Raw genomic sequence first — 27,653 nt, 5'->3', positions numbered from 1 at the left:
TTTACCAGTCATTTATAAGCATTTTCTGCCCACGAAAAAGAAGAGATTATAATTATCCACCACTGCAAGGCTGTTAGAGATGGATGGATGAAACTGGGCTCAGCAACTGTCAGGATTAGCATTAGCCACAAACTCACGTCCTACCCTAAATTCTAGTTGCCAACTTGCACTTAAAAGTTTATAACATGGTATGAGATACCATCGCAGAAAACAGAGCTGGGACTTAAAAGATCATCCAGGCCCTGGCAGGATCAGCCCTTCCTCTGTCATTCCTGACAGATGTTAGTCTAACCCCTTCTTGCATTTTCCACCAGGAATAAACAACCGGCAGGCATGTTCAGTTAAATACCCTCTAGCTGTGTACATGAACAGCATATGACCTGCAAAATTGGCCTGTCATGCTAAAAGCATATAAATCATGAAGATTTAACACTAAGATACCTATTATCCACATTGTTTTTGCTCGAGAAGCGAGACAATGATAAATAATTTGTTGAGTTATCCTGGGTTGAATACCATGGGTGGTAATATCAAACATCTAGAGACCCAGCTGCCATTCTGCCTCTTCTATAGCACCAAAAAATTAAGTGCCTAAGATGAAACTTGATAAGTTTTCCCCTCTTGGATCTCCCGAGATTGAAGAGAGTGAAATCTCCCCTCCGACGGCTGCTCCTGCTCGTGGTTCGCAGGGAAGGAATGCAGATGGCCAGGGAGGTGTGGGGGGGGTTACAGCTTCCTCCCTTAAGACGACTCCCTTTTCTTATTGTTTCGCCTGTGCAGCTTTATCAGATTGAATTCCAGCGTGCAACCTGGACCCTGCTTCTGTTCTTAAATTCTCCGATTTTGAAACGGTTCCCGTAACAAACGTCTCTTCAATACAACATTTGTGTTTGCAGAGTTGCCTCTGGAATTTCTCACCCACTCACAGCTCCACGTTTTGGGGTGTGGGTGGATCTGAATGGCTGCTAAGTGCATGACCTAGCAGACAATGTAAATCTTGACTGCATTAAGGCACTGGCAAGGAGACATTTTAGATGGGTGCCAGGTTTCCTTCTTCCTCCACCGAAGGAGATATGCCATGCATTTGACAAAATGATGAGCTCATACCCTAAGTATTATTTATGTCTCCTGCCGTCTTCACCTTGAGCACATATGGGGCCATGTGCGAACAACTTGATCTCACTAGAAAGCTGCGATGGGATCCCCTGAGACAGCAGTTCTATCTCCCCCAGCCTTCCAGACGCGTTATGAAAAAGTTTCTTGTAACTGAGACTCAGAGCTTTGCTCTGAAGCAAACAAAGAGTCATTGGAGGACCGGGCTGTTGCGTTCACATCTGCTTTTGTTGCAAACAACTCCTTACTGAGCAACCTGCAGCTTCTTAGAGCAGATGCAGCCGAGCGCAAGCGGGTTGCAGGGAGGAGGTTGTGTTTACTTATCACTCGTTTGTTATCCTCCAGGTCCTTTGGAATTGCTCTGGCAGACGAGATCCAGCTACTTCCGTATTCTCCCTTAGAGGCTTGAGAAGAAGGTGTGAGGTTGAACAACTTGCACGACAGCAGACAGCATGACATTGTGCCTTGATCAACGACTAAGCTGACATTTTTTTGCCTACAGACACAAAGATTTTGATCTCTCACACTTCCTACTTAATGTTCCTGTTGACATTCCCATTATCCTCAGAGAAGAATATCCTGTGATTTCCAGAGTCGCTCGTTCCAATGCTATTTTGAACTCAGCTCCAAACTGTGCTTTCAGTAGGAAAACATTCTCTTGTTTCACTTGGAATTTGTGACCGTTTCTTTAATTGAAGATATCCTTGTTTCCAGAGGGCAGATAAAAGCACCTGAATTACCCTCTCTACACCACCCCCTCATCAAGTCTGATGAGCAGTCCAAGCAAACCAACTCGCAGTCACACAGGAACGCTTGCTTCTGCTCTCTATACCAGTATTCCCTCATCATCCTTCCAGTTTAGTTTCTTTACCATTCCCTGTAAATTCTACAATTACAGAAAGCAAGCAAACACTGACCGCTAAAAGATATTCTTCTCATTTCTACAAGTCATATCTTCTGGAGCTCTGAAGTACTTTGGCAACCACACAGAGGATTCTGTTACGGTTATTTTTCCCAGAATCAAGGCTTGGCTTCATGCCACACTGAAGCAAGAAGTATTCCCATGATGCTAAGGTGATGTGGTGAGCCGGTAAAGCGGCAGCCACTTTCTGTCCTTCCAAAGATAACACTTGGATGGCAGGCGAAGTATTCTATGCGGGTGTATTCACAGTCAGCACTAAAAAGTGAGGCACCAGTAAGAATTGTGCACTTTACTGAAACAAACAGGAAACCGGGAAATACTTTTTTTACCACTAAGAGATTACACCATTGCAAATCAAGTTGTAGATCAGACAGAGAAGCATGTCAGAGAGCAAGATGTTTCCTTCCGTAGCCTTCTGTCGAATCCAAGTTCAGAGAATTTGGTGATATTCTATATATAAAGTAGCAGAAAATATTTTCTTTTTAAATTTCATGGTTCAGCTTCAGAGACGTGTGCTAAAAGGGTCACAAGTAACAGATTTAAAATCCAAAGTTTTTTTGCAGACGTTTCCTGAGCAGTCGCGTATAATAAAACAGCTGTAGGGTAGGCAACAATCCCTGGTGTGAAACTGCACAAGGATCAGGCCTTGGCCTGCTCCCTCCTACTACACCCGAGCAGAAATACAAAGCAGCAGAAATATAATACTATGAACCGTTAGCTTCAACGGTGGCTAGCGGGCTCCACAGAGTCAGCTACCTGCCTACCCCTCTGGTTCACGTCCCAGTGCAAAACCGACCTCTGCTATTTCCAAGCCTTAGGACAGATGTTTACCTACAAGTTAAAGGCTCGATTTTCATGCTGAAGTTATTAAAAAAAAAAAAAAAAATCTAAGGGTGAAGGAGAATTCAGTGTGGTTTTTTGCAGGTACGGGTAATTTTTGCATGAAAACCTGATGAACAGTTAGACAAACATGCCAGCCAAATTCGGGCACCTCCTGAGTTTCAATCATTTCACTCTCAGTGAAGTAGGAGCATTACAGAAAGCCGATTTCTCAGCAGGAGACTAAAGCATCCACCACAGTAGTCCCCGTTTTGGTGGCTTCTGGGACTGAGCTGTTCTCTTCGCCCTACGCACACCGATTTCATTTGCACACCAAATGGACAAGGTGTGCAAATGCAGCACAGGTTACGTCTCTACGAGGACTGCTTTGCTGGGACAGGAACAGCGGTGTGCCCTAACAGAAAAGCATTTCTTCTATGATGCAGCCGTGCTTGCAAACTGTTTTGTAGCCGCAAAGTAGAAGCGCCTCCTTTTTCCCTCCCTCTTCCTGCTACCGACGCAAAACAAGCTGCATTGATAAACCTGCCAAATGGGACAATTCAACAGGGGAGAAACTAATTTTATTTTTCAGGGACACTGGCAGATTTCTCTTGCAAAGTCTGTAGTGCAGATCTGGTCGCTGGCTGTAGCCATTTTAAGGCTGCAATTCAGCAGAGCACATCAGTACATGGCAACTTTAGACACGTGGTTATACCCTATTTCAGCAAAATACCTACGTGTACATTTAACAGCAAACTCTACACCGGACTGAAATACCATCTTAAGTGCCTCCCAGAACAGGGTGCCTTGCGCTACTCGCAAGCCTCTGGGCTTTGCAGATGAAGGATCTGTGCCTCGAGAAAAGTGCATTTCTAAGAAGTTCCATTCGGGCCTCTTGGATAGCAGCAGCAAGTCATTCACTCAAACTCTAATTGCTGTCCTGAAAAAGCCTCAGAAGGAATGTAACAACCTGTTTTTCACTGTGAAAATGGGAGTTTCTCCACCGCAAGCTATAAGCCTTCAGCTGAAAACCTGCTGAACATCTGGCCTGGGATCAAGGTTTGCTTTCACGGTTGTTCACGGTACAACGGGTGGACACATTTCTAGGTTAATACTACCAACAAAGTCGGGAAGGATAGCATCCCTTTTCCTTCCTCCTCTTACCCCCAGCATAACTGCAACAGCTGCAGTCCAACAGAACGCACCAGGCTTTCAGAAAGACTCTGATACCACCAGGAAAAGCCCAAAGCACGGTGCAGCCCCATAGAAAGTAGAGGAAGGCTGTTGGAAGTAGCACGGGACAGCTGCCCTAGGCTGCAGGACTCATGAGCACACACGGGCTTGCACATGGAAGCACCTCTACTCATCCAAGGACTAAACCTGCCCCCCCCCTTCCATGGTATACGCACTGATTTTCTTCCTAAGAAATAGCAAGTACGCGCTTTTGGCATAAGGAAGCTTTCATCACGCGAGAACCTCGAAGCATGCAAAATTAAGGTCCAGACACGCTAACTGCACCGCAGGGCAAATTTCTCTCTTCCAAACCTCAGCGAAATTCATACATTCCTTCAAAATCCAGTTGTAAACCACTATCCTTGAGGCACTAATACTGAATGCAAGTATTGATACTGCCAAAGAGTAAATCCACATCTGTAAGGAGGATCATGTGTTTAAACAAGACCCCAGGCCACAGTGAGGAGAAAAAAAAAAGGATGCATTTAAAGCAAATAATTGCAAACTTTGTAGGGAGACACAGATTAGCAGCCTGATTACAAACGTCAGATAACCATACGTAAACTACTTTTTAGTACATTTTCAAAGCATTGTGACTGGAAGATATACATCAAAAATAGTAAACTCAGCTAAAAGGATAAATTCTGCTCTAGGTACTCCAGTGTTAACGTAGTGCAACTCCAGTCACTTCAAAGGAATTGCTCCAGATATAAGGCAGCGTAGCCAGAAGCAGACTGGCTGGTAGCCTGCATAAACAAGCAAAAAAGATTTTCATTTTTTAAGAAGCCATATAAACTAGTTCTAGCTAATTACGTGACAGAGGCCTGGGTGTGAAATAGCAACTGCAAAGCCTCAGGGACCCAGCCAAGAACCTTTGATTTGCTCTCTACAGCTTATAAAACCTCCGGAAAACTTTTGCTCTAACAGCTTTTCTACTTTCCATTGCAAACTGCACACTCTACTCCAATGCTGCCCTCCTGCAGGCCCCCACCATCGCTCTCTACTAAGTCTTTACCCTTTGTCTTACAATCTGAGGCTAATTTCAGGTTGCACAGCTAAACCAGCAGCTGTTTCCAAGCAGAAAGCACATTTTGTGTTCGTTTTATGGAACATTCAATGTTGGAGCAGTTGAAATCGTACCCGCCCCACAAATAAAGTTTAAAACTTCTCTGTGAGACTCCCTAAAGTTGAAATATTAAACTGAAAAGTGCCAAACTTGCGTTACTGAAACTCAGTTATTAGTTTGGAATGAGAAACAAAAGTTCTGGAGTCTGTGGGATGATACCGTGCCTACTCACCATTAAAATGCAGAGTAGAATCTAAGCTGTCTCTGTAAAAAATAACTTGAAGGGAGAGATGTCTATATGATATATATATGCTCCCAGGTGAAATTCAAGATAGCTGAGCCCTCTTAGGAAGGCAACGCTAGCCGGCTCTGCTGTCTCGCTCGCCTGACATGCCAACACACCCAGGCTAGACTGTCAATTTATTCAGCCACATTAATGTTTCCTGGTCCTTAAGTCACAAGTGATGAAATCTCATTCATTTATGCAAGCAACTGGAAGATTTATTGTAAATAAAGTTCTGCACATTACACAACTGGCTAAAAATCATAATTAGAGTTGCACTGGGAAACATGTTTTATTTATTCTGACAGTAGTCTGGCTTCAATAATCCTAGCATGATAAATGTCCCTAAAGTTTGCAGAGTTTCAGCAACTAGAGACCTTATCACAGACGTGGAAGTGGAAACGTCTGCCTAGGTTTGATGCGGCTTACAAGAGGTCCCCAGCAGTTCTGTTGCATAGCATCATTTTAAATCAGCACCAGGGTACTAAGAGCTAGTGGGAGTGCCTTCATTCATTGTAAATCAAAGAAATGAAATTTTCCACTGCTATTAAACTTCCGAGACCTCGGTACAAAAGCTAGGACACGTCTGCGTGAGTTAGCAAGGTTCTAGGATAGGGAGAAGTGACAGTCGGATTGCCAAGCCGACAGACCCTCTGGAAAAGGGTCAACGACACCATTAATAGGATGCAGACATTCCCAATCTCTAGCTATTCTGCACCCTGCCAAGAGTTCTAGTGCTTTCTTTCTTCATAGTTTTAAGTACAATTTTAGGCCCATAAACATCAGAGAAGACAGAAGCTATTATCCTGGCCGTGACAGGAGTCCCTAACGGGACATGCAAACTCTGCAAATACCTAGAACTAATGATGCTGTACTTTTACTGTTCCCCATCTGTTCAAGGGTATTTTAAAATGTACCAAATCAGGTTTACCCCTATAATGTTTATTGCTGCTCTGAGACTAATAAGTGACTCCGAGTGCAATCAAACATTTATCTGGCTTTGCTCATTCCTGAAGAAGAGAGGAGCCCAGTCCACTTGCTTTTCATGCAGGGCATCCTGTAAAAGCGTTTTCTCCAACCCGTCCACGGAGCACGATCACTTAAATATTTATGTGAAGACCCTCATCTAGCTGTCAAGTTGTTGCAATACAGCAAAAGAATCAAACCCGTTTATTTTCAGGATAACGGACAGGTTATGCACAGAACAGCCCAGAGCCACAACTACATACTTCACAGGGGTAAAACAAACTTTATTATCAATATGGATGATATGCACTTCCACAAATATTTTAGCCAGTCTCTGCTAAGTTTAGAACAGCTAGAATATTTCTAGCTAACGTTATGAAAAATAATTAGTTATATTGCTATAAAAAGAACGTTCCAGTAACAAAGAGAGGTGGTGCACAGCAGCGCTTTATCGCAAGTCTCAGTGAAAGAATCTGGAAACCTTTCCCAGCACCTGCTCCGCAGCGCCAGGGAATGGGAACCAGGCAGGTTTGCTGCATGGCAGGCAACCGTTGGTCTGTTTATTAAATACAGTTACAGAATGGCTTTGCGTATCCTCCTATCTGCAAAGCCACCATTCCAGTATGGACGACTGCAGAGGTTAAGTTTATTTTTGCAAGGTTGACCTTAAAAGTGAGACCAAACATGCTTTACCCCCCCCCCCCGACACACGCACGTACCTTAGAAGCTTGAAGCGAAAAATAAAGCATGGTTTCCTTATGAAGAGATGCCAACTATGGTCATCGCATGGGTTCTCCAGTCATCTGACGTGGTGTGGCTTATGAGCACTAAGGCTGCACGTTCAGAAAAACTCAGTTATTAGAGAACACCCAAACCATCAATTGCTGCCATAGAAATGCTTTTGGTAGGAAAATTTAAATAAAATAGGGAAGAATACTAAGTATTTTAGGAAGGCGATGACGAAGGAATGACACACTCACAAGAGGATTAATCGTATTCCACAAATAGGAAAGCAAAAAGTAACCTTCCATTTGTTACTAACCTAAGAAAGTACCCTTTTCATACACATATGGAAGCATTAAAAAAAAAAAATCCATTATTTTGTAACTTTGAAGCTTGTATCAAGTTACATTTCATCCTTTCAGAATTTGCTTGTTATCTGCCAAGACTGTTCTGCAGTGTTTCTAGCTTCTATGCCAGACCAAATGAACAGAGAATGGAGTAAATTAACTGCCTAAGAGCTAGAAAGCGGAGCTTGCCCACTGACTTCAGCATACTATACAACAACAAGTACTTTTCATTAATTTATTACTGGCAAGCCAGCAAAATAGATAGGAACAGATGAAACTACGCATCATTTTATCTAAAATTTAGAATGCAGAGCTTAACTGAGGAGCATGTGCCCTCACCGTATCATATCCAGAGGTGCTTTGATTTCATTATTAGAGAAAAACATCTTTAAGTGAATCTGAGGTATGGAGCTCATGCTTTACACAGGCCTGATTGATGATTCATTAGCAAAACCGACATTATATATTGTCTCTAAAGGTTACAGCACAGTATTTATTTAACAGCAGAATGCAACAGTTTCTCTAAAAAGACGACTGCATACATCAAAATCAAACTTAGACAGATACAAAACAAAGCCCTTGAAACAGAATACCTGATAAAAGGGGAAACTTTCAATTCATTAATCAGTCAAATTAATTAGAAAAAACGGCTTGGAGGAAAGGAAAGTTCAGGAAGTAACGGTATTCTGTGCAGTAAACACAGATTTTGCAAAAATGACAGAGTCATCTTAAAATGAATCTCCTAATTTAAAATACCCACTGGCAACAACAACCAAAAAAAGCCCCATTCCACTTAGACTTCCATCATATGATGATGCCAAGTATCTTATTTACAAGTCAAGGGAGAAAACCTTCAAGCTTATGAAGAAGTAGCACCCACCTCCTTTACTGTATGAAAAGGGTTTGGATGAACGCGTATTGGTGGAGCGATCGGAAAGGCAAAGGCAGCGGGGTCCTAAGCCAGAAACTCTGGGCGCTCTCTGCTTTAGTGGGTCAGCCCAGACGAACAGCTGCAGAGCTCTTATTGCCAGTAAAGCCAAACAAATTTTTGGCAGTTATTAAAAAAATAATAATAATCATGCCCGTTTATATGTAATCAAGCTATCAACATGGCTTTAGTGTTGCAAACTCCGGATGCCCCAATTAGGGGAGAATTTCTGGACTAGAGTATCATGCTGCTATCTGGAGGGGGTGAGGAAGGGATCTGGAATTGCAGTGTAATCCAAGCAATGAAGAACCAACGGAGACCAGAGGTGTGCAGGGATAAGTATTCCCCTTTTAGGAGGGGGAAAAAAAACCCAGTCACCTTTGAAAAGCAAGAATATGCTTTCATAATCCAAGCACCTGAGCTCTTCTAGCTCCCACGGTCCCTTTATTGCTTCTGGAGGTCAGTATGTTATACAGGTTTTGGTTTTTTTGTTTGCTAAAAAACAACAAAGCGACATACAATGATTTTTGGAGCCATTAATAAAAATCACACCTGAACTCTTTTAAACATACCACAGTACTTAGTTACTCCTGAGCTGTCAATGTTTGCAATGCGTAACATTGTTAAAAATATGAAAAGTTGGCAAAATGCACCCTGCCCATCAAAAAAAACAGAAAAAAGAGAAAAGCTTTTTCCAGCTGTAACATCTGTTAAGTCTAACTAGCTGACAAGTGCTTCTGATGAAACACGCTTGCCAGAACACTACTTAAGAGGAGGAGGGACTTTATGGAGGAGGGAACGCAAGCTATTTTTCTCCTTCCCTCACCCACAAAATGCACAATACCATTTGCAAACAACAAAGAAACAACACAGCATCCTGATAACATGCAACACGAGGTGATTTCACGGGCCGACGCAGCCGCACGTAGTTATCTCTGGGTCGTTACCTGCGGTAGTATAACAGGAGCGCATGCTATCCCAGCAAAAGATTCTGGAAAATGCAGGTCCCTTTCCCATTCATCAGTTTCTGTGTTGTACACCTGCACAATGCTTGTAACGTTGTTCAGATGCCAGTTGTACCCTCCTACGATATAAATCTTTTTTTCTAGTAAACAACAGCCAGCTTCTGACTGACCTGCACGCATAGGGCTCACCGTTGTCCATTGGTCTGTTTCAGGCACGTAATATTCCACAGCCAAAACATCAAAACAACGGTCAACATGGTCCATGCGACCTCCCAGAGCGTAAATCCTATTATTTGCACTGACCATGGCGTGCAGAACTCTGGGTTCGTTCATTGGGGTTTTAAACTCCCACTGATCCACGGCGGGGTCGTAGCAGTGCAGGGCTTTTTTGTCTTCCACTGAAATGCCATACCCACCTGATATGTACAATTTGTCTCCTACCGTGGCTCCAGCATGCCCCCACGTCCTGCGTTTCAGGGAGCACACGTAAGTCCACTCGTTATTTTTGGGGCAATACTTCTCTACGGAGGCCAAGCTCCCCGACCGGTTCCTCCCACCGGTGGCATACACCATGCCGTGGAGGACGTTGAGCTGGAACTGGATCCTGCTCTCCTGCATGGCCTGGATGCGCAGCCACTGGTTCAGGTGCGGATCGTAACGGTAGCAGATATCCACAGCTCCCTCGCCACTCCGGTACTGCAGGTGCTGCCCTCCTACGATGTAGACAAAGTTGTCGAGCACGGCCACGCAGGAGTGGCTGCTGCCCACCTCCATTTCCGTCAGCTCCTTGAACTGGCGCACGCTGGCATCCGGCAGGTAGTAGACTTTGCAGCTCACAGTGCGGTCGTTATCGGTGTAGGGAGTGCCGCCGAAGGTGATGAGGGACAGGACATCCGAGCGGATGGTGGTCCGAGGGGACTGCATCTCGTGCTGACGAAAGGGCAGGATCTGGTAATTGAACGCTTCCAGCAAATACTGCCGGCACAAGACATCTTCCACCATGATGTCCAAGGTCTGGACGCTGTCCACCAGCTCCGAGGACTTCATCAGCGGGAAGCGGATGTGGCAGAGGACCTGGCTGGCATTGGCACGGCGGGTTGGGTCATACTGCAGCCAGCGGACAGCAGCACGGAAGAGGTCTATTTCACTGCAGCTTTTCAGCTTATTGCTCTGCAAGAAGAAAACAAGGCGCTCCAGCGGCAGGTGGAGGAAGTCCTCTTCCTCGGAGATCTGGAGGAAATGCCTAAAAGTGAATGCATCTACTGATTCCTTCAAGGATGCGAGGCTAAAGGTGGTGGCCATCTGCCCGATATTGAGACACGTTTCTACACTCATGGCAGACTTCAGAAATTCTTCACAGAGCTCCACAACAGGCACCATCTGGAGGAAGACAGCAGCTCCCAGCACATCCTGAATACAGTCAAGATCAAGAGTCACTTCAGCACTGTACGCAAAGTCTATTATGTGTTTCAGTCCTTTTGCAGATACACCTTTCAGTTCAATCACATCTTGGCTGGCTTCTCTCATCCCGCCTGTGAACATTGCCCTGGAGGTCAAGAACACAAACAAAAATTTCCCCCCCTTTAAATATGTGTAAAATGATGCATCGCTTCAGAATTTTATTTTATTTTTTTAAACATACTGATTCTCTTAGGGAGGATGGGGAAGGGGGAGAATAAGTCAAGGCTAAATCTCTAAAAGCCAGGAGAAATTAGAGTATGCAATTACTTACATCAAGCTTGCATAAACAGTGCACTAAGAAGTAATATTCAGCTATCAGAAAGTTAAGTTTTTCAATCCTACTGGCAGCATAAGTAAGAGTGGACCACAGGACACAGCTTCAAGAAGTAGGCAGAGCTACCAGAGCAGGGAGTGTAGTACACTGGACACCCACGAATCCACGATATTCAACAACCAAAGGATACAACGGGATCTGCACCAGCAGAGATTGGTAACCATACCCTAAAGAGTTTGTGAGCACAAAGAAATGCAGGATTTGTGAGCACAAAGAATACACTTCGGAAGACACCTGTGTTTAGGAGGTCTGCGATCCTCTGAGCTTGCCTGCAGCACTGCCTTTAGGCAAAGATTTCTGTTAGCCCATTGTATCGTAGGCTAGCTACGAAATGGCTTAAATATTGCAGATGCAACACATCATATGAACAGCTTTGGTAATCACGACAGAACCTCCCCTCCGAGGTTCATTCCCAACGCCTTAAGAAAATAGGAGTTGCAGCCACTTCAGAAAACGTCTGTCATGTTGCAGTACGACGGCAGGGGGCTAACAGGCAATTAAAAAAAAAAACCCAACAGATTTTGTTACAGCACAGCTGCAAGCACATCAGTTGACCAGGCCGTGCAGAGATTAGGCCCTCGATCACCTCCTTGGGAGGCTTCTAAATTCCACAGGAAGCACATACCACGCCAAGGACTGCGCACAGACATCTCATAAACCAGTCTTCTAGAGCGGTGCTGCATTTCCCAGCTACGGGGCCTGTGGGCGTGATGGGGACATAACTGCACATTTGTTTTTTTATACGATTACATTAAATTTCAGCAGTTTTTGTTATATATGGGTAGCTCGGGGGCAAAGGTTTGCGCTCTGTGTAGTATTCAACAAGCAGTAGCAGAGCAGTTCTGGGGAAGCCAAAGTCAAAACAGGTTGCTGGAAGAACTGTGACATGGAGTTTCACCATTCACTGCCATTGTACACACATCACAGCCAGGCTACGGGCTGTCATACAAAAGACCTTTTAAACTGCTGCCAGCTGCCTGCACATTTGGGGCTGTTTTTTCCACCATCGATAACCTACTCTTTTCCATCGGAAATGTAAATTCATTGTGAAGGCGCGGTGTCATTAGAGCTGCCTTACGAAGCTGCAGTGACTCTAAGGTGCACGTTAGCCAGAATAAATGCTGAACAGACCCTCCTCTTCTACATCAACACAGGAATAAAGGAATATCTTGGGAACAATGTCAAAAGACAGGAGTTCCAAGTTTCCTGTCCAAACCAGGCTAGAAAACCTGCTGCCGTCCAGCATAAACCCAAGAAATCCTAAATGACCTAAATAAGGAAATATCTGCATATGAAATCAGCTTTCTGTAGCCGAGTGACCAGGAATACTGTTCGCAATTATTTGTCCATATAGCAGATGAGAGCATTCTGCTAAAATCCCCTTGCATATCCCATGTCACAGAACAGCATGCTGCCCTGATCCCTTGCCCCAGAGGATATGCAGACATATGTGTACTCGTGCATTAGCTACATAGAGCTGAACGTGCATAAGGAAAGAAGAGCATTATCGTTGCCACGATGAAGACAAATCATCAAATAGAATGCAACTCCTTTAAAAAGTGTTATGGTTCTAAAATGCTGATTATATAAATGCCTCAATTTCACTCTTTTCCCTCCCCACTTCTGCATAAAAACAGAGTTATTTTCAAAAGCTAGATTATTCTGCCATTGTTCCCCAGGACAACCTTCCTTAGCACCACAGAAGTTAAAACAAGAAACCTACTCAGCAATTGTATTTCGACAGTGAAAACACACTAGCAGTGGCACTGCATACAGCATTTATGAATACAAATAGCGCTATTAGCATTTGGTGGGAGATCAGCTCCATCATTAATTGCATGCATGTTAAGGAGAGTGATAAGCTTAGAAGGTTTATGTTACCAAAGGGAGAGAGAAGGGAACAGCCTAGAAAATATGCGCGTACATAAGACAGACATCATCAGAGCAGCTGAAGAAACGGGCAAAGGGATACAAGAGATATGCCAAAGGACACTGAAGTCCCTTGCTCTCGGTTACCTGCTCAGCAAACCAGTCTGCTCAGGTCAGGAAGGAGCCTACACGTCAAGGGATTGCAAACCCTGCTGAACAGCCCTTCTCCACCCTTACTTGCTATGACCCGCTGTCTAGAACAACACCCAGGTCGAGTTCCCCGTTGTTTTGAACCTTCCCTATACCCATTGCCTCCAGCATGCCCCTCACTTGATGCTGCCACTGGTGCTGCCAGAAAAGATCCCTAACTCAAAAGAGAAGTCATTCCAAGTCAGAGAACCATTACAAAAGAGTTTGACAGAGGCAAGATGGATGAATACAGTTTTTCGCTGAAGACTGAATTTCCTGCTCTGCAGTTGGCTCACTCTGCATTAATTTGGCTGAGAAAACTCATCTCCATGCTTCAGTTTTCTACCCACACAAGACGGGACAATTCCCCCCTATCTCCCGGGCATCTGGGAAAGGCACACACAAAACGCTTCATACTCTTCAACCTGTGAAGAGTAAGCACTGTAGACAGATCAGTGGTATTTAAAGATAACATGAGTGTATTTACAATGGGCACCATCATTCAATGGGATGACTCATTTCAGAGCCCTCGCTGCCGCTTCAAAATCCGCTCAAGTAGCTCCAGGGCAAAAGCCTGTTTCCTTCAGCAGGCAGAGCACCTACCAATGCTGCTGAGGTGGCTTCAAGACCTGGGCTTGAACTTGCGTCTTGGCCCAGCGGCTGTAGTCAAACAAACCTCATCTGTATGCAGAGGGACTTCCTCTGAGCCTCTACATGCCTGCAGGTAATCCCACCAACATCCGTGGGGCAAACCATACCTCCAAAGGGTTGTGCGTGGTTGTGATTTTGGGGTGTGGTGGGGAGGTTGGGGTGGGGGAGGCTGGGGAAACAGAAAACCAGTGGGAAAGGTAAAAATGCCTGCTTCCCTATCGGATTCTCACCTGAAATAGTCACTGCAGGCAGCCAAGACAACTTTATGAACCTGAAACACTTCATTATTTATAGTGAGGATGACATCAAGCAGCTGAGCCTGAGCTCGGAGCGAGGCCAGTCCCTGCAGTAGAGTGGTGCTGTGGCCAGGAGCAGAGAACGTGCATTTCAGGGTGCTGTTCTTGTCAGCCATGCTAAAAACAGAACAAGAGAGACAGGCTGGTTTTAAATTAAAACAGTATGTGGTATACCTACAAAGCATGCTGGGGAAGATACTGTAACATGAAGCAGGTTGAACGCAAATTCCCAGCTCAATAGCCACACAGAACATCATGACATCAGTACCTCAGTTGTATTCCCTTCTCCCAATACAAAAGAGACTTCCAAATTTTTAAATTATACTTTCGCATTACTGACAACCCGTCACGCTGCAGCACACATGGGCTTCAGAGACCATCCAAACATCAGCTAGTGGGGCCAAAATCTCCAACGAACATTGGTGTCCCCACACTACAACTACCCCAGAGTCCACCCTGACCTTGACTTCAACCACAAGACTGAATCACAGTTGCTTATTCTTCTCACCACCTATCCTGACTGCAGCTGTTAGAGACTCTGTACCGTCCAAGGACGGCCCTGCTAGCCCTATTTGATCCTTTCCTTATGCCTGACCCTCATGAGAAGAGCAAAAGCAAAATATTACATAGCACTGGCTGCTCTAAATAACGTCAACTGTTTGAACTGCACTGTAAACAGTCCCCTCCCAGTGTAAATATTTCCTTGGTTTTCCCAATGCCTCTTGCACATGTTCCCCAGCGCGGAGAGCATCATTCTTAGATTCACTTGGCCTCAGATGCACTTGTCAGTGAGAACGCTGTATTTGGAGGTGAACATCAGCAGTATCTCTGCACAAGTAGAAAAGACTGTTAGATGCTTCGTGCTCCTCTGAAAATAACTACAATTATGCTGCAGATTTCCTGAGCAAGGCGATAGTGGGCCAGCACGCCCTGCCCACCAAACAGGGTCCACTCACGCCAACAGAAGCATGAAATCCTAAATTCATTTGCAAATTTAATCTGACTTGGAACTCCTTTTCAGGATCAAGATCCAAGTCCTTCTGGGAAGAAAACGTGCACAAGGACCAGTATTCAGGATGGGGTTTATGTCTTCAGAAGCATCCTGCTATTTGGTCTCTGCATTTTTAAGAAATATTTTTTTATGGAAGCGTGACAAAAAAATCCCAAGCAGATCATACCGGATCTGGAAAGCTGTATTACTTGCTCCCAAGTCCACAGTGGGAGAGCGCACTTAGTACTGTACTTAAAGGGTAGTATTGTTATTACTTAGGTAGAATATAGCAACAAAGCCAAAAAAAATAGTACAGAGACTAGGTCCCAGTGTGCTAGGGGCTGTATAATCCCATCATTTGCTAACAATTGTCCCCAAGAGTTCACTACCTAAACAACAACAAAAGCCACACACAATGGACGAAACAAATAGGCAAGGTCAGAGAAGAGTCAGGGAGATGGGACAACCAAAAAGGGGATGTAAACAATCCTCAAACAATAAGGAACAATGGACAGGACTTGCTACTTGCCTAACTTATCGGACTGCAATTTCCTGCAAGCTTTACAGAAGGGGCGAGTTAGGGGAAATCTGTGATGTTCATCAGAGCACTGAGAGGGCAGCCGCTTTGTGCGAGTAGCTCTAGAGCTCTTTGGGATGCTGCAGGATGCAGATATCAAATCTTTGCAGTCTCAAAACTCCTCAGGCTTGGGAACGCGCCTCCAAATTCATATGAGTTCCTACTGGGATGACTGATACCGGTCAGCTGTGTTTCTTGTAGCACAGATCCGAAATCCCTACCTTAAAGTCAAAGCATACTAAAAAGTCTTTAGTTCAGAGAGTGGAGTCCAGCTACAACATCCTCCCTATAATAAAAAGGATTAGCAAAAAGTCAGTTGCTGACAAGACCTTTATCCATTGCTCCGCGAGCCAAGAAGTGTCTATCCTCTCCAACTCTTCCCATGGCGAAAGAGGAAAGAGGCTGGAGGGAGGGAGTGCATGAATATTCATCATGTCAAACTCATTTTACTCTCCTCTCTGGAACAATGGCTTTGATTCGCTGGAGTCGAAAGGAGGAAACATCGAGCATAAGCAAGGAAATGATCTTGCCTCTGAATACCATATCGTTCACCGAGCAAACCCATTTTGCTTCACGCTGGACAGGTAAAATACGCACACACAGCTCTGGCAGCTCATCTGGGAGACGGTAACTCCTGAGTTTACCATAACTTCGTTAGACTTGATCCCCTGCGGGATTCTTCTCAGGAGAATTTTCTTCAGTGTTTTTTTCAGACCAATTTTAAATATTCCTTTTCCCAGCCTAAGGGCTTACCCATATAGGATTGCTTTCACTATATCCACAACCCTCCCAGTGCGGGTGCCTCTTCAAACAACAAGCTTTACCTGAACAAACATTCCTCTTTTTTTCCTTTTTCTCAATTAACTTTTACAGGCACTGTTAATAACCGGAGTGTAAGTTTAAAGTAGATGGAGGGCTAAATCTGGGTGGGTAGATATTTCTGTGCTGGAATAAACGTGTTTGCACGTGCGATTCATTTCAATAGGTAATTGTGAACAGCTACCCCTGAAAAAAACTCCCTGTACTAGTTCCTTTGTCTATTTACAGGTATAGAATGAAAGGATCCAATGATTACACAATCCTCCAGGGGAAAAAAAAGGCAAAACGAAACCAAACAGTAAGAGAAGCATTGATAATGTCCAGTTTTCTTCAGTCTGGGAAAAAAAGAACTTGTAGAAGAAACACGTAAGCTGGAAGCAAAATAAAATCCACACAAAGCATGAGAAATCAAGTAAAAGACTACAAAAAACGAAGCGGGAGGAGAAGAGGTGAGAAAACAGCAACAAATGCTGTATGCACCGCGGTTAGTAAAAAGGGATTTGTGATAAAAGCAGACTTGGCTCAAACCAGGCTGCCGTACCACGGGGCACACCGTAGCACGACATGCATTATGCCGCATGGCCTTGCCTTCCACTCCTTGCGCTGCATTAGGAACAGAGGAAGAAGGGAGGCAGCAGTTGGATGTCAGACTAAAAAAAAAAAAAACCACCAAAAAAAAACAGCACAAAAGGAAGCCTTGAACATCTGAAAGTGCCTTTGTGAGGCTGTCCCTATCTTATTTGAGATCTGAGTATGCCGTGTACTTGTTGCTTAACAATTTGTTACAGAAGAAACAGCCTTGCAGACAAACTTCGGAAGAGTTGCATCCACTCCTCAGCAGTTCAGAACATGCCTTCAAGATAAAAGCCTTTCATCACACAAGAGTGAGAGTTTATTCCGCTCCTTCCCCCTTCCCTTTCTGATGGAGGCAGGGCTGGAGAGCTTCTGGAATTTTCCTCATTTTTTTGTCATTGTCCTCAAAAGGACGGCACTGAGTGAAGTCCTTCCCCTGCCGCAGAGCTTTGTGGAGGTTTCTGCGGCCGGAGCGTCCTTTGGCAGGGGCCGAGCATGCTATCTCGGGGCGGGGTCAAGTGTGTCTGGCTGCACCCAGTCAAATTTATCCTTTGAAAAAACGTAAAAACAAACAAACAAAAAAATTAACATTCACATCAAGCAGCGCTTCCACTGCATGTCCCACGGGCTTCACAGTGATCTGCAAGAGGATCCGAAAATGTTTTCATGATCGGGGCCTCTAACATGAATATATTGATATAAAGGTGACTTTGCCGGAACAGAAATCCCACTTTCCATATGGAAATAGCTGTAGCAGTGAAAGGCATCTTTATATTCATGTAACTGCATCCATCGCAGGAATGGTGGGGGCAGCTGGAATTCAATAGACACATCGATTCAGAAGGGCGATCCATTTTGGGCAGCACCCTCAAAGACTCGGGTAACATCACCGGTACCCGATTTTCAGAAAGGGACTGCCAGGGAACAAGTAACGGCATTGAGGATTTGTCTCCAAGCCGCTGCTCTGAAGCCAGATTGCTTTCAATCCTCTCCAGTCACTGCAGGATAAGAGTTCAGCATGGTGTATATGACCGTAGCTTGGGGAAAATGAATCCAAAACCATATGCACGTTGCAGGCTTGTGAAAATGTTAAAGCAAGGGTTAAGGGAGTGGTTCCAGCCAGACAGCAGGCAGGGAAGGCAAACAAGCCCAGAAATTCTCCTGCTGCTGCACCTATTGCAGGAGCTTGGCCATGTGCTCATCCTTGCCCCAAGCACACTGACCACATCCTTAGCTGACATGTTTCTGAGCAAGAACTGCTTGATTTTTTGACCAGAAACAGATGCAGTGAGGAGACATCTGAACACAGGGCTGGACGTCCAAGAGGCCTCTAAAGCTGACGGGCTGAGAGATATTTAAGGGCCACACTTCAAGAATCAGTCCAGATGAGGCACAAAGAACATCCCAAAGAACAACCATCCCCTGTCTCTGCCTCCTCGATTCTCCACAACATCACATGTAATCCAAGATGCTTTTCAAGCTAATGAATCATTTTTACCAAATCTGTACTGATGATTAAAAACATCAAAGCTGGAATTAAAGGCTTACCAGGCATGAGTTCGTATTTCAGCATGTTTGCAACTACTGCACAAGTACAAATGGAGAGAATTATACCAGGCCAGATTAATTCTATCACTGAAATATTATAAATAAGAAAAATCTTTTGCTACACAACTGCCTGTTGTCTTCCTACTCTTCTTTTATAACGTGGTCCTCCTTGGAAGGAGGGTTAGTTCGGTGCTAGCGAGGCTCGAGGGATAGTTCGGGGCTAGTGAGGCTCCCTCTCCAGCCCAGTTCAGCATCCTTGCTAATATCCACCCACATTTTCCCACTCTCTGGGCAGGTGGTGCTTGGTAATTTTTTTATACAGGAGAAACTCAAGGGGGTTGGCAAGATTTCTAAGCAGGGCAAACTTCCAACAGCCAGCCTCTGCAGTAAACACAAGCTCTAAAGGTAGGACCCCGCAGGGCACGGCTGGGGTACAAAAGAGGAGGGAGGAAAAGCAGCAGCGTGTGTGTGTGTATGTGTGTGTGTTCGCATGCATCAAGTACGTAGTGCCACAGCTTTTCTGTGGATAAACAAAGGACTTGGGATTGCAAAATAGCCAGCGAGGCACCTTCTGAGCACTCAAGCCTGCAAGAAATTTTTTATGGCGAGAGCAGCAGAACTAACATAAAGCTGAAGAGTAACTTTATCTAGAACATAGGGTATGAATATTAAGGACCTTCTTTAAGAACCTTTGAAAGGCAGCATTATAGATATTTTAATAATGCAAATCATTTAATGCCTTTAGTTTCATGCCTAAGTAAAAAACACATTCAGATTCTGATTTTTAAACTACAATTAAGACACTTAAATCAAAACAAAAGTCAAACTCCCTCAGATAAGTCACCGGTAGCCATGGTTACTGTAATATTTCAGATCCTGCGGCTTTATATCACATGCCCAAATGATGAAAATGAGTTTTCAACACCTCACACTAACAAATGTTACGTTAGGGCAAGAAGGCTAAACCCATTACTGTAGATTTGCTGATCTCACGGACTCTTGTCGGGACTTTCGGACAACGCTCCCATGGCCTTTGCACCCCCCTACGAAAAGGCATCAAGAGGTTTCCTTGAAGTTTAGGGGCGAGGAAGATTAGATGCTGCCAGGCAATGAGACTTAAAAATACCTGCCCTGTTAACCTACTTACATTCCCAGCAGCAAGCAAGATTGTCACCAACAACCCCATCAGAAACAACATTTACCATCGCTTCCCCGCCCAAATTAGCAACAAGAAGCACTTAATGATCAGCAACTGATTAAATATTAACACATCAAATGAAGGCGATGTTTTCCAGAGAGACATAATCATCCTTAGGAAAGATATGTGAGCAAAATAATTTAATCGATTTCTTTGTTCCCTTTCCCACCTCCTTCCCTTAATTTCTCCTATTTGTCTCCTCTGCCTCCACTCATTTTCTTCTCCTGACACCCTCTCTTTCATCAAAGGCAATAAATACAAGTAGAAAGCCTGAGACTAATATCTCTATTTAGAAGCGACTAGCAATTTGAAGTGCTCAAATAAAGAGATTATAAATCGGTCTGAGTTTTAGAAGGAGTAATACTTTGTGTGAAAAAAATGGTCTTCTGTAAAATGCCTGAAGTTGAATAGAGAAGCTTGAAAAGTCTCGCCTTTTGTCTTTTACACTTCGAGTCTCAAAATTTAAGGAAAGTTAATGTTTGGCAAAGGGAGAACAAGTAACATTCACTATTTTAAAAAAAAGAACAACAAACCAAGCTTTTCTATGTGTATTACAGGGACCCAATAGGCTTGTCCCTCTCACAAAGAGGGAACTGAGGTCTCAAAAGATGGGCTGCCCAACGCTGGGACCGGACTGGGCACCACTGGGCTCCCACGCCCTCCACTGCCGGACAACCCACGCCTGATTCAGCCTTGCATTTAGTGAAAACGGCAATTGAAGACATATTTCACAGAAGCCAGGAGGTACTGTAACGTTTCATTTTTAAGTGCTTTCTGAATCAGGTCCTACTGATCCCCTTATTCGCTTATCTGCACCCTGCTTCTCCCAAGCTGGAACCAAGGAAACCCTACAACCCAAAGGTAAGGCAGCAAGTTGAAGCAAGAGGCTTTTCATTTTATTTATTTTTTTTAAATATTATTTTTTGTCCCCTGAGAAGTCCCAGACACATTTCCAAATCTCTGTTTTTCTTTTTTTCTGAGCTGGACTCGCATGGGTCCCAGCAGACACACACACACAAATACATTCTGCTCCCAGGCTTCAATCGGTAGGTTGTTTGCAAGCCAAAGGAGGTGGGATTTTGGTTTCTGCTAAAAGCACTAATAAAACTGGATGTCTGTCAAAAGCTGGCTGGCCTGGTAAAATGGAGCATTGGAGCACGGAACAAAAAAGTGGAGGGTGAAATATTAAACTCTGTGCCACCTCATGGAGTTTCAACGTGAGGGACTGGTCAGTACGTGCTGTACCCGGGACAAATTCTGGGGCGAAAAAAAAAGAAAGAACGAGATTCTTAAAAATGTTTCTGTCACAGAGCCAGAGCCGGTTTTATGCTGGTGCAGGGACAAATGGGTAAAGCAGTTTGGTCCTCTTCAGCAACCGAAGTAGCCAATGCAATTCGCAGGTAAGGGCTCCATGAGCCCAAATTTGCAGACTGGTAGCATTGGGGTCTTGGAGGGCCAAAAACCATCAGGCTGAGAAGATCATTTACCAGGATCTGCCATTTCTGTGCTCTCTACCCATATCCAGAGCTACCGCAGAGGATCTTGTCCTGTAGGGGGATTTTCCAGGGGTGCCCTCAGTCCTGCCCCAAACCTCCTCCGGCAGCAGAGTGTGTGGAGCTGGTGCAGGCAAGATGCATCCCCCATCACCAACAACACCCTGCCATTCCACAATCTCAACCAGTGTTTTCACAATGACCGAGAACAGGAAGATACTACCCCACCCCCCCAAACTTTATCATGATTATATTCTTGTCAGCCCCAAACCTAATCCTGCTGAGCCAGGAACAAACTGAGCAAATATAAAAATCACTCTAAGCATATAAATTACTCTGGCAGCCACAGGCAGTATCACAGCAATGAAAAAGTCAGCTGCTCTCTGTTGCTCCCTAGTTCAGCCAGCCACACAAGGACCCCCAGAAGGACGGTGGATTTTACACCGCGTAAAATTTGCCTGTGTATCCACGGTACACGGCTAAGTACAGGCACTTGATACTCCTGCTGACAGCACTGCCTTAAACAGTTCCATGCTTCCCCCAGCATATGCCCTTACGGTCAAACCCTGCCAACCCCGGCTCTAGAAAAAGGAAAGCTACAGCGATGCCGGATCAAAAAAATGCAAAAAAGCAGAAACGTCCTTTTACAACACACCACCGCGGTTGTTTTAGCAGCCAGAAGCCGCAGCGGGTATTTTCTGTGCCCGCCATCCCCTGCACACCTCTCCCAGCAGCACCCGTGGCAGAGCCGCTGTGCAAAGGCCGAGAGGCACCTAGTGGTGTCAGGAAGCACAGCAGAGCCACCAAGGCCACCCCAAAAGTGACACTCAGCCCAGCCCCAAGCACAGCTTCGCTGCTGGCCTTCTAGATTACCACCCTGATCTTCCCTCCACCCCTGCTCTTCCATCCGCCCCACTCCAGCATCGCATTTTCGCCTTCAGAAATGGAGCGAAGCTGACCCGTGGCACAGCTACCACCCCTTTCATCCGAAGATCCGTCGGGACCTGCCTCAGCTTCCCGGCTCATCACAGATCAGCAACGGCTGGGTTGCTGGGGATGGCCCATTTCAGCTCTGCTAGCAGCTCCTAGCAGGGCAGAAGGTTCCCCCCACCAAGCAAATCACTTGGCAACCTTCTCCCACACAACCATACCGGGCTCTTTGCTCAGCCTGTTTCTGCGGCATCCGATTGCATCCTCTGGGCAGTGTTGCAATAAAAATGACAGGACTAGTTACAAGCAGAGAAGGTACTACAGCTTGCAGTCACCTGCAGCACGCCTCTCCTCTCCCTGTACCTCCACCCTCCAACTTATTGCCTCGGAGCAGCTAGGGATCTCAAGCAAAGGCAACATAAAATGATGAAACAGCAGACACAGAGGCAAAACCCACCATCCCTTTAATGCAAACTAAAGAAATCATGTTTTCTAGCAGATGCAAGCAGCTGCCCCAGCACTTGGCATCATAACACCAATTCTAATTCAGTGCCAGGATCAAATCCTCTTACCGCCACGGCTGCTTGAGCCTGTTTCCCTCGTTACCCAAATCCTCTGCACTTACCTTCTGACAGACTCGCACCCATCCTAAACATCATTATGTTTCCCAGCTCCTTGGGCAGTTCAGTTTGGCACAGCCTTTGTGCCACCCTCACTGCGTCACCTGAACAGAATAACCCAAGACCACCAGAAGTGCAGCAACAGCTTTTCTTAAAGGTCACTGATTTCTGTGCAAGTTCAGCATTTATCTTCCATGTAAATGAGAAACTGGGAAAGACGCCTTAGCCACTGTCCCGTGATGCAAGGCTCTTCCTTACGAAGCAGTTAATGCTAAGCCACACTTGGAGGTAAGACAGGAACCTTTAAAGAATCACTGAAGTTTACTTTTGATCTAAATAAAACTTCCAGCTCAGAAGTCTCCCAATGTTGAAAAAGAAAGCAGCAGTTATTTTTACAGTGATTCAATTAGAGCGTAAACATTTACACCACGTCTACCAGATCTAACAACTAAATCTGTTTTAAAATTGCCATGTGGCAGAGTATAGAAACCACACAAAACTAAACTTTGAACAGTTTCAAAAGGGGAAAAAAAAAGTCTAATTGAAGACTGAAGCTATATAAGATTACAAGAACATGAAAGCAAGGCGGAATCACAGCCCTTATCATTATCTTCCCCAACACGGTTTTACTCCATCCTCCTGTACATTTGCTCTCTCTCCCACCACTTTCTTCAGAAGGAATAAGGTTAGGGGAGTTCAGGTCGACTTTCTCTTGATGTGAACCCAGACATATGTGCTTTTAGATAAGGAAGACCTGCAGGTCTTCCTCGCCCTCTCATTCTGGTTTTGACAGGTGGGACCGCTTTCAGCAAACGCGCCAGCGTGTAACAATATTAGGGAGGTTTTTGAAAAGTGTTTATACAACCTGGCTGCCTTCCTTTCTTCAAGCCATTATTCCTGATTTGAGAGACACACAGCTCTCCTCAACAGCTTGTCTGGACACCCCGATTAATTCCTGCTTAAAGGCCTGCATGATAACATCCTCTCCAGCATCTGCAAAGATGTTTTTCCTAGATCTTTGTCACCCTGCTTTGTACAACCCTACCTCACCAACGCTGCAGCAGAGTTCACGCGCCTCATTGTCTAAAGCATAGAGAGCTTTTCTTACTGAGGGTACCGATGGATTTCACCATTTCCTCTGTATTTACTTGCTCACCAGTCTCAAAGCATATCTTCAGGAGCAGCACAGTATTACAGAGTGAATTATGTAGCCTGAAACTCTCCCTCCACATGATATGGAGGGCTGGGAGTAAAATATGAAAACCATTTGTAACGCATGAAATTCTATCCATAGAGGAAGGGGGGGAAGCCAAGTTTATTTCAAAATAGAAGATTTGGGCTGTTTGCTTTTCAATGTACAGCAATGGCCTTATCTCATGCCATCAGTGTGTCCAAAGCCTTTCGTCCATACCATCTTGCTCAGCGTGTTCCTTATCGAATGAAAGCACAGGATCCCCAGCAGACAAGTTAGTTTTCTTGCTTTGGGGAAGCCAGCATACTTATGGGTAACTAGCCATGCGGTAGCAATTCCAAAGATGGAAATTCTGTCCGCACTGTTTGAGTAACAGTGCACCACCGAAATGGCATGTGTGTAACAGCAAGAGAGGACTTTGTCCTTTTGCCTTAGAGAGTAAATACTCAGTAAGTGCAAAAAAGTCACAAGTGGAAACACCTAACAAGGAATCATTCTTGATAGGGAATGCCCTTGAAATTCTCCTCTCGCTCTACAGAGACGATGTGGCATGTCCAACGTCCCCCATCAGGTTTCTCCCCTGTATTCTCCGATAAATCCATCCTTTAAAACAGAAGGCTAATGACCAACAAGAAGCAGTATCCAAATTTCAACGGGCTTTACTTTAAAATTAACAAAGAAAATAAACACACAGCGATAGGGAACACGACAGAGCTACAGCTCAGGGAACAGAACTGCTGCAGCTCTAGTCTGGGTGATTTATCATGGCCCTGAAACAAATTACTTCCATTTCTCACTGCTACACGCCCAGCACCAAGAAACTCCCGAGCGCTGAGCAAGCAGCCCTACCGACACCCGTGTGAAAGAAGTGCTGCTGTTCCTGTTCTGAGAGGGAAGAAAAAGGAGGTGCAGAGAGATAAAGTGAAATGCCCCAGGCAACACAGCATATAGTTTACACAGGTGGTCATTAGAAAAAAAAAAAATTTTATATATATATATATATATATATAAAAAAGATGAGAATTCGGACAGGCTTCTCGAGCGCTGAACAATGACTGTAAGAGCCTCCCTCTCCATGGCATGACATACAGGGTGGTTATTTCAGGAGTGAACGCAGAGAGAGTTAAGTTGAGGATAAACGGTGCTTTGAAACGAAGTGACAGGTTGACAGCGTAAGATCCAAGAGGCAAACAACACAACTTTCTGAACACTGTCCAACACGGTAACTTTTGGATGACAACAGGTAGAAAAACCCTGGGAACAGAAACTCCTCCGCAAACAGGTACCACCGACAACCATCCGCCCACCACAGCATCCTTCCAGGTACCACCGCCGACCCTGTGCTGCCTTCGAAGGCTGAATGACCCTGTAGGAACCAAAACCAGTGACCCAGGGAGGGGCACACAGCCTGGGGGGACGGCAGAGGGGACGGGGCGCAACAGAACAGACCTGAAACACCAAAAACTTGGTGTCTCCGTAAACCTATAAACCTGGTGTCTTTATAAACCCACGAAGCCAGTGGGTCTACAAACCCCACCCAAGTGGGGTCTAGGCGCGATTCACAATATTCTCTATTTTAGAGCCTCCCTCAAACCTCAGCCTTCCTCCTCATAAACTCCGCCAGGGAAAGCGTTATTATTATTGTTATCTTCCAAAGGACCCTCAGCCGCCGGGCCCTGCTCAGGACACCCCCACCCCCCGCCCAGGGCACCGGGCCGGGCTCTCCGCCTCGCCAGGACCCCCGGGGAGCGGCAACGCCGAAAATAAAGGGAAAATAAATTAATACAGGGGCGCTTGTCCACGCCGGAGGAAGGCGGCGAAGCGCCGCGGCCGCCGCCGGGCCCACCCGGCCCCCGCCCGCCGCCGCGGCCGAGCCGGGCCGGGCCCCCGCGCCCCGCCCCGCCGCCGCCCGCCCTCGGACCCCCGGGCTAGGCCGCTCCCGGGCCCCGCTCACCTGCTCGGCCGCTCCGCGGCGAACTCGGCCCCGCCGGACTCCGCCATCTTCGCTGCGCCGCCGCCGCCGCCGGGCCCCGAGCTGGGAGGCGGCGGGAGCCGCCGCTTTAAAGGCGCAGGAGCGAACGGGGCCCGCGGCGGGCGGCGGGGACCGGGGAGCTGCTCCGCTCCCGCCGGGCCTGGCGCCGCCCCGCCGCCACCGGGGCCTGTCACCGCCCCGCGGATGAGGGGGCCCGGGGGGCTGTCACTGCCCCGCGGCCGCGGGGTCCCGGGGGGCTGTCCTCACCTCACAACTGAGGGGGCCTGGGAGTCTGTCACCTCCCCATGGCTGAGGGGGCCTGGGGGCTGTCATCACCCAGCTGAGGGGGCCCGAGGGTCTGTCACCTCCCCACAGCTGAGGAGGCCCCGGGGCTGTGACTGCCCCACAGCCGAGGGGTCCCAGGGGGCTGTCACTGCCCCGCAACTGAGGGGGCCCAGGGGTCTGTGACCCCCCTCACGGCTGAGGGGGGCCCAGGGGGGTCTGTCACCTCTCCATGGCCATGGGGTCGCTGAGGGCTGTCGGTGCCCCGTGGCTGAGAGGACCTGGGGGTCTGTCCCCATCCCTCGGCTGAGGGGTCCCGGGGGCCATCGCCTCCCCACCGCTGAGGGGAATTGGGGGGGGTCTGTCACCACCCCACAGCTGAGGAGGTCGGGGGGGGGTCTGTCACTGATGCATGGCTGAGGGGTCCCAGGGGTCTATCGCCACCCCACAGGCCGCCGTGGGCCTCCTCACGCCAGCACCCTCCAGCCAACCATTATCCAACAGCAGCCGATGGCCCCTGCCCGCGGCCTGCACCCAAGCTCTTAACGCTTTCCCTCGGGATTTCACATGCGATTCATTAAATGTCCCCTGCAGGGACCATCGTGTGTACAACCAGCCCGGGACTGCGGGCACAATCCTGCTCCCCATCACCCTGGGGATGAAGCCTCCCGCCATGCCATCCGGATGATTATGGACCAGGTTTTATTGCCATAAGTGCTTTGTGCAAGAGCAACAGTACCCTCCAGAGGGTGCAGTCTTGTCGTCGGAGATCGCAGCGCTCCGGCTGCGTCGTCTCGGTGCCAAAGATGCCTTCGCCACCCCGCGTCCCCACACATGGTCGGCATCAGAGTCGCTCCCAGCCCTCCCCAAAGCGACCGGCGGAGACGAGGCCAAGCATCGCAGGGTCCGTGTAATTTTTAAAGCCGGCGCGCATCTGGAGAGAGCGGACGGTCTAGAGGGCATTCCAGTCGTCAGTGGAAATCAGGAAATTATTCATAGCGATGGCTCTGCCAACGACCGGGGGTAAATTTCTTTGATTTACCATGCCTCGGTGTCCACATCTGTATAAGGGAAAGGGGGAATTCATACATGAGAATAAATGCACTTGGAAAGCCGTGAAAATACTCTTTCAAGTCAGCCTGATGAAAACTTCATGTTCTGGAGCCCTCCGCTTCAAGGAGAGCAATCTGTTTCAGAGGCAAAGCTGTGTATTTTTCTTATTTAAACCTTCTAAATCTGCTGGAGCATTAAAAATATTTGGCATTTCCACAGCACATTTCATTCCCAGCTCCA

General features: G+C 46.4%; 1 protein-coding gene across 4 annotated transcripts; it reads right to left on the bottom strand.

Annotated features, from left to right (window-relative positions):
- Positions 1-6,665: 6,665 nt before the first annotated feature.
- On the bottom strand, positions 6,666-26,095 carry KLHL26 (kelch like family member 26). 4 transcript variants are annotated; one of them, XM_076359383.1, is made up of 3 exons: positions 26,061-26,091; positions 14,100-14,282; positions 6,666-10,911 (listed from the first exon to the last, which is right to left on the bottom strand). In XM_076359383.1, exons 2-3 carry the CDS (start codon positions 14,279-14,281, stop codon positions 9,330-9,332), a joined length of 1,764 nt encoding a protein of 587 aa, XP_076215498.1. In that variant the 5' UTR covers position 14,282; positions 26,061-26,091; the 3' UTR covers positions 6,666-9,329. The 4 variants fall into 4 exon arrangements, with proteins under 4 accessions (XP_076215498.1, XP_076215499.1, XP_076215500.1 ...); XM_076359384.1 differs by lacking the exon at positions 26,061-26,091 and adding an exon at positions 22,920-22,984; XM_076359385.1 differs by lacking the exon at positions 14,100-14,282 and having other exon boundaries at positions 26,061-26,095.
- Positions 26,096-27,653: the final 1,558 nt, after the last annotated feature.

The sequence above is a fragment of the Aptenodytes patagonicus genome, chromosome 25, assembly GCF_965638725.1.
Source record: "Aptenodytes patagonicus chromosome 25, bAptPat1.pri.cur, whole genome shotgun sequence".
In the NCBI taxonomy this organism is placed as follows: domain Eukaryota; kingdom Metazoa; phylum Chordata; class Aves; order Sphenisciformes; family Spheniscidae; genus Aptenodytes; species Aptenodytes patagonicus.
Note: the sequence above shows the minus strand (reverse complement) of the source record. Positions and strands in the feature narration are given on the sequence as shown.

Bases quoted from the DNA above. Each gene is read 5' to 3' on its own strand.
- KLHL26 (XM_076359383.1), bottom strand. From the start codon at position 14,281: ATGGCTGACAAGAACAGCACCCTGAAATGCACGTTCTCTGCTCCTGGC. The intron at 10,912-14,099 runs GTGAGAATCCGA...CTTGACCTCCAG, and splicing joins GCCTGCAGTGACTATTTCAG to GGCAATGTTCACAGGCGGGA.